Source organism: Nansenia antarctica (assembly GCF_963989245.1).
Source record: "Nansenia antarctica genome assembly, chromosome: 7".
Taxonomy (NCBI): Eukaryota; Metazoa; Chordata; class Actinopteri; order Argentiniformes; family Microstomatidae; genus Nansenia; species Nansenia antarctica.
In genome coordinates, this window is record NC_137677.1 from 415,598 (window position 1) to 423,162 (window position 7,565).

The window sequence follows — 7,565 nt, forward strand, 5'->3', positions numbered from 1 at the left end:
TATGTATGTATGTATGTATGTATGTATGTATGTATGTATGTATGTATGTATGTATGTATGTATGTATGTATGTATGTATGTATGTATGTATGTATGTATGTATGTATGTATGTATGTATGTATGTATGTATGTATGTATGTATGTATGTATGTATGTATGTATGTATGTATGTATGTATGTATGTATGTATGTATGTATGTATGTATGTATCGTTCTACTGTAGCATTCACCTGGGTTTGCTTGTGTATCCCATGGACAGAATAGTGAATATTGTACATTACATTGTCACATTTTTTTTCTTAACGTTATCAAGTTTTTAACGCTGTGTTTTTTTTTACAGGACTGTCAACGTATAGTTGGTTGTGTCAGTTACATTCTTACAAGGTGAACATTTCCGTTTTTAGATTCTCCGTTTTTTAAACATTGTATTTCCTAGTGTTTTATTATCACACCCATGCTGTAATAGACCACAGGAAACCCAGCTGTGTATGAAGGTGTATAAACTGCCCTGCATCATGATGTGCATTTTGCTATGTATGTAAATAAATCTAATCTAATCCTATCCCACTGTCCAGTACTGTCTGTCTGTCTGTCTGCCTGTCTCACTACCAAACACATCACTAACATTCTGATTCTATGGATTCCTTCTGGGACATCACTCATCAACTTCCCTGGTTGCCCTGGGTGACAACACAGAAACAGAATGTAGAATGTAGAATGTAGAACTCTCCACCATTCTAGAGTTCAGAGTTCTGATTCTACTCACTTCAGCCCTGTGATGTGATGTCATCTCTGATGGTGACCAGCAGTTTGCAATCATGACAGTTTTGTCATCATGTTGTTCTGCATTGTTTCAATTATACAATGAACAGGATCATGATGTGCTCTTGTATCTTGAATGTTGCAGTCGCAGATTCGCACCTTGAGTTTTGACCCAATTATTGCGATGAACTTTGGGTCAAAACTAATTTGAGCACTTGTAACCATGAAGCTGAGAGAGCAGTGAGTGATTGACCAATCACAAGAGAGCATTTCTGAGATAAGGCTGGAACATCATCCTGCATACCCTATATAGCTCTCCAGAAGTAGGTTTGGCCCTGTAAGGACTCCTAGTGAGGGTGAGGGAAGCTCAATGTCCAATGGAGGTGTGTGAGACAGTTTATGGAGGTATGTGAGACAGTTTATGGCTCTCTTGTGATTCCATTGGAGATCAGATGACGGGGACGGTCATGTCAAAGTCTACTTTCAAAATCTAATTCGCTCTCATTGTCAATGCACCTGCTGTGGGGAAAATAATGTTGATCCAAATGAAAAGTAACTGGGATGTTCAAGTCATGAAAGTCCTACTCATCTGGCTGTATTGTAAAGGTAAGGTGCAAACTAGCAGTAAGAACATAACAATATTATGGCTTGTCTTTGGGTGTTTCTGAACGCTTTCTGAAGAGCTCTCACTGTGTAGACTAAAGGTCACATTCAGTATTTAATAATAATAATAACTTTTACTTGTATAGCACTTTTCCTGCAAACGTTGCAGCTTAGTAATTTGTCTTAGTAAGTAAAGATTTCTTTGTACCACATCTTTAGTATTAAATGTATGCCAGAATATCCTGAGGTTATATAACGTATGATAAGCATGCCATCAGGGCAGCTCAACAGCAGCGGGGCAAATGAGACGTGTTAAACCCCCTCAGGTGTTAACAGGTTTGTGTTAAACCCCCCAGATGTTAACAGGTTTGTGTTAAACCCCCCAGATGTTAACAGGTTTGTGTTAAACCCTCCAGATGTTAACAGGTTTGTGTTAAACCCCCCAGATGTTAACAGGTTTGTGTTAAACCCCCCAGATGTTAACAGGTTTGTGTTAAACCCCCCAGATGTTAACAGGTTTGTGTTAAACCCCCCAGATGTTAACAGGTTTGTGTTAAACCCCCCAGGTGTTAACAGGTTTGTGTTAAACCCCCCAGATGTTAACAGGTTTGTGTTAAACCCCCCAGGTGTTAACAGGTTTGTGTTAAACCCCCCAGATGTTAACAGGTTTGTGTTAAACCCCCCAGATGTTAACAGGTTTGTGTTTCTGACCTGGCAGGTTCTCCAGCAGAGTCAAAGGTCACTGTGTTAGTGGGCATGGACGTGACGCTCACCTGCATGTTTGATAAGATGCCCGGGTCTGACGACGTACGCCTGAGTGACATCGATGTTGAGTGGAAGATGGTTGACAGAGACTCAAAGAGACACCGGGTGTACATGTTTAAGGACGGGACCCCCCAGCCGCACCGCGGGGGCTCGGGGGTGGACACCAGGGGGCTGCTCCAGAGGAACGCCTCGCTGCGTCTGAACAATGTGAACGTTGGTGACGAGGGCGTCTACGAGTGTAAAGTCATCATAACTCCCAAAAGCCACACAGAGACAGTTGCGCTGGACGTGTCAGGTTAGACATGTTCTGTTCGCTCTCTTTACTTTTGGACTAAATCATAATAATCTGACCAGAAACAATATTTATTTTTACACAATAACGTTGTGATAGTGTGTGAGATCTGTTCACATTTGGCCTGTTATCACAACCGTTTAATCTTGTACAGTGTGTTGAGTATTGATGTTACGGTACATGTGGGAAAACTAGGGTTAGGGTTAGGTGCTAGGGTGACTTGGTACATGCTGGCATGTCTAACGCTAACCTTAACCCTAACCCTAACCGTAGCACCCTAGCACCTAACCCTAACCCTAGTTTTCCCACATGTACCGTAACATTGACACACTTCCCACCTGCAAACATGGTGAGGGAAATCAACTCAGCTCTTCTCCCCACAGCGCGCCCCCTAGTGTCCCTCCCAGAAACAGAGACGGTGATGGAGGGACATGAGAAGACCCTCCTGTGTGACATCACAGGGTTCTACCCAGAGCAGCTGACGGTGAAGTGGCTGATCCAGAACGGCTCCCAGGAGGCGCCCGTCTCACACAGCTCGCTGCGTGTCTGCACCGGGGTGGCCGTGCGTCACACAGACGGCACCTACAGCCTCAGCAGTCAGATCACCGTGCACGCCGCGGCCGTGGGGAGAGGAGGAGGAGCCGTGTACGCCTGTGAGGTCACACACAGGTCTGGGCCTTACAGGAAGACAGTAACTCTGACTGTTCAAGGTGAGATCGTCATCGCACTGCTAACGAGGGAGGCTGGGGAGGTGGAGGGAGAACTCGAAGGACGGGCTCATTCCGTTCCATGCGTTCCAACGAGCCTGTCCTCCGACGAGCCTCTGTTCTACCTCCGCCAGCCTCCCCAGGACGCTCTCCTGTGTCATGATCATGTGTCTCCAGGCTGCAGTTGGTCACTGTGTTTCTATAACATCCTCTCTCTCCTCTGCTCTAACGCCTCTCTCTCCTCTGCTCTAACGCCTCTCTCTCCCCTGCTCTAACGCCTCTCTCTCCCCTGCTCTAACGCCTCTCTCTCCCCTGCTCTAACGCCTCTCTCTCCCCTGCTCTAACGCCTCTCTCTCCTCTGCTCTAACGCCTCTCTCTCCCCTGCTCTAACGCCTCTCTCTCCCCTGCTCTAACGCCTCTCTCTCCCCTGCTCTAACGCCTCTCTCTCCCCTGCTCTAACGCCTCTCTCTCCCCTGCTCTAACGCCTCTCTCTCCTCTGCTCTAACGCCTCTCTCTCCCCTGCTCTAACGCCTCTCTCTCCTCTGCTCTAACATCCTCTCTCTCCTCTGCTCTAACGCCTCTCTCTCTCCTCTGCTCTAACGCCTCTCTCTCCTCTGCTCTAACGCCTCTCTCTCCTCTGCTCTAACGCCTCTCTCTCCTCTGCTCTAACGCCTCTCTCTCCTCTGCTCTAACGCCTCTCTCTCTCCTGCTCTAACGCCTCTCTCTCCTCTGCTCTAACGCCTCTCTCTCCTCTGCTCTAACGCCTCTCTCTCCTCTGCTCTAACGCCTCTCTCTCCTCTGCTCTAACGCCTCTCTCTCCTCTGCTCTAACATCCTCTCTCTCCTCTGCTCTAACGCCTCTCTCTCCTCTGCTCTAACATCCTCTCTCTCCTCTGCTCTAACGCCTCTCTCTCCTCTGCTCTAACGCCTCTCTCTCCTCTGCTCTAACGCCTCTCTCTCCTCTGCTCTAACGCCTCTCTCTCCTCTGCTCTAACGCCTCTCTCTCTCCTGCTCTAACGCCTCTCTCTCCCCTGCTCTAACGCCTCTCTCTCCTCTGCTCTAACGCCTCTCTCTCTCCTCTGCTCTAACGCCTCTCTCTCTCCCCTGCTCTAACGCCTCTCTCTCCTCTGCTCTAACGCCTCTCTCTCCTCTGCTCTAACGCCTCTCTCTCCTCTGCTCTAACGCCTCTCTCTCCTCTGCTCTAACGCCTCTCTCTCCTCTGCTCTAACGCCTCTCTCTCCTCTGCTCTAACGCCTCTCTCTCCTCTGCTCTAACGCCTCTCTCTCCCCTGCTCTAACGCCTCTCTCTCCCCTGCTCTAACGCCTCTCTCTCCAGAGTACAACGCCGCCATGCTGATGGCTGGGACCAGTGTTGTTAGTGTCATTCTGGTCTTTTCTGTCATCGGCGGCACTTTGGCCCTCTACAGTTATTTTCACACAGGTACGTCTCAATATCACATGACAACAATACGTGCACACTGCACACTAGTATGATTGCTTTACTGTAATGTCGTTACCACGCTGTGAAATTGCCACACTGCCAGTTTTGGTGAGGATGGTAACTGGTAACTTTCCTACCAGAAAGAAGTTGCTGATGAATGGAAAATGTATTTCTCCCACTCTGTACCACACACTCATTAGGCCTCTGCACCACACACACATTAGGCCTCTGCACCACACACACATTAGGATGTTGTGGAATGTTTCAATATTTACTTTATGATCCTCAGATCCACCCAACGTCTCTGACATCATCAAACCCAACCTCATCTACGCCAAGATACCAACAGACCTCAGGTGCATCATCAAGGGAATGAGACAGAGAGAACTCAAAGTCAAATGGTTCAGGAGGTCAGAAGACTTCACCTTGACCTCAAACGGCCTGATGGAGACTGATCTGCTCCTGTTCAACGAAGACCTGAGTGACCAAGCTACCACACACTCTGAGAAGACGCACCACGTGTCCACTCTGTCTGTCTGCCTGACTGTCAATGACAAACTGGTTAACTACCAGTGTGTTGTGTCGTACAGAGGCAAGGAGGTCACCAGAGAGACCGTCGTGAAAGTCAAAGGTAGATGTGTAGTCTTAGTGACCTGGGGGTCATTTCTCAGAAGCGTCAAAGCGCTAACATGTTCTTTACGCCCATACCCTAACCCTAACATGTTCTTTACGCCCACTAACATGTTCTTTACGCACATACCCTAACCCTAACATGTTCTTTACGCCCATCGCCAACTATTGACAAAAGAAAAAAGATGATGTTAGTGCAATGAAGCTCTTGAGAAACTCGACCCTGTTCTGTTCAGACAAATTCTTGGTCAGTAATATCTTGTTCATGTAGCACAACAGTCATGTTAATGAGTCCTTCATTATTTTTGTTCTTTTCTAATTCCTCCAGTGACCCCGTCCTTCCTTCAGATCTCGAGTCTCCCTCAGATCCCCACAGTGGGGAGGCCGCTGGTTCTATGCTGTTGGGTTGAGAAGTTCCACCCAGAAGACGTCCATCTAGAGTGGTCAAGAAGCGATGGGGAGCCGGTGAGGACGGTCTCTAAGTACGGGCCGTTCTCTGACCACCATCACCTGTACAGCGTGTCCAGTAAGGTGGAGCTGACGATGGCCAGAGAAGACGAGGGGGCGGTGTACACCTGCCGCGTGTATCACTCCAGCCTCCCTGGGCCGGGATACAAAGACGTGCTCTACCACATAAACACTCAAGGTACGTTTAGGGTGAGCTCTTAAAAACACTTTTCAAAACAAATCAGTTTGTCCTTAGTAGACGTTTACTTCATCTGACATCTCGTGAGGTTAGAATGATAAGGTTCTATCTCCGTTTAGAATGATAAGGTTCTATCTCCGTTTAGAATGATAAGGTTCTATCTCCGTTTAGAATGATAAGGTTCTATCTCCGTTTAGAATGATAAGGTTCTATCTCCGTTTAGAATGATAAGGTTCTATCTCCGTTAGGGCAGTTCAGAGATATTGAGCGTCAAAGTTTTTACATTTCATTATGTTTTGTGAGATGGAACCTTTGTATTTTATGAATTACTAACTCAACAAATGTCAATAGCACCACACAGGCATTACCTAATGGATCAGATTATGTAAAAAACTAAATTTTCACAAAAATTGAGATAGAACCTTATCATTCTAACGTCACACATGGTCTTCTTGGTCAGGTACCCTTCCAAGAGTGATGTTCATCAAGTGTGACCCGCTGCGCCCGATACTGGGCGAGGAGTGCACCTTCAACCTCTGCGTCAAAGACTTCTGTCCTGAAGACGTTTCTGTCACCTGGTCGAAGGACGGACAGGTCCTGACTGGTGTCTTTAACTCCCCCCCGAGCCTCAGCATCAACGGCCTCTACTCTATGTGGAGCTTCCTCAAGCTGACTCCACACAGGGAGGATGAAGGGTCTGAGCTCCGGTGTCGGGTGGTCCACAGCGCTCAGAGGGAGCCGGAGGAGAGGGTTTTCACACTGATCCCAGTAGATGTGGATAAGACATAGATATAGGTTTGGGTTCCTTTAGGTTCTACGTTTATCTCCTACATGTTGTGATAGAGGCATCCATGGGCCTCTTACAACATAAAAGAACTAGGAAAACTTCCTGTAATCCAGGCAATGCATTCTGAAAAGGATGGGGCTATTGCTGTGTAACTTTGCATCATTTTGGAGTCTAAACCCATGAAAGACTGCACACACCGAAGACCAACAGCTACGTAATCATGATTGTTGTGTCCTCGGCACTTGTGGTTTTGAGCACACTAATGTGTTAATTTCAGACCTTAATCTCAATTGCAGTGTACTTCAGAAATCACCTCTCTTCAAGTAGGGGTCAGGAAAATTGTGAAGAAGTTGCATTTTTGCTTAAAGCATGTCAGGAATCGGTTTCAGGGGTGGCAGGGAAGACTGTAACATTACTTGCATCCGCTGCCCCATCTACACAGACCCCTTACTGGGAATAGACATGTAGCATGACAACAGTATGTCCACTCTCAGCTCCGTTTACACATATAAGTAATGGTGAAATTGGTGACATTATGTAATGTGTATCACTGTAATTTTTGTTAAAAAAAACGTTTCAAAGAGAATAGTACTCTGCAAGTGCATGTGCATACACAGTGGAGAGCTTAGAATTCTAAGGTTCTATCTCCGTTTAGGGCAGTTCAGAGATATTGAGCATCAAAGTTTTTACATTCCATTATGTTTTGTGAGATGGAACCTTTGTATTTTATGAATTACTAACTCAAAAATGTCAACATTTAAAAAAATAACACCACACAGGCATTAATAAACACCTAATGGATCAGGTTATGTAAAAAAACTCAATTTTGACCAAAAATGGAGATAGAACCTATAATTCTAACGTCACGATGTCTAAAATGCAATGATCCTTCCCTCCAGGTAAAGCGCACGTCCACAGATCCTGATGTTCTGA

At 46.3% G+C, this 7,565-nt stretch overlaps 1 protein-coding gene across 1 annotated transcript; it reads left to right on the forward strand.

Annotated features, from left to right (window-relative positions):
- Window positions 1-1,215: 1,215 nt before the first annotated feature.
- LOC308161878 (immunoglobulin gamma-1 heavy chain-like) lies at window positions 1,216-6,634 on the forward strand (the record flags this gene model as incomplete). Its single annotated transcript, XM_080535956.1, has 9 exons — window positions 1,216-1,227; window positions 1,723-1,732; window positions 1,933-1,992; window positions 2,085-2,426; window positions 2,831-3,133; window positions 4,465-4,569; window positions 4,859-5,200; window positions 5,528-5,845; window positions 6,306-6,634. 9 exons carry the CDS (start codon window positions 1,216-1,218, stop codon window positions 6,632-6,634), a joined length of 1,821 nt encoding a protein of 606 aa, XP_080392082.1.
- Between the last annotated feature and the right edge of the window lie 931 nt (window positions 6,635-7,565).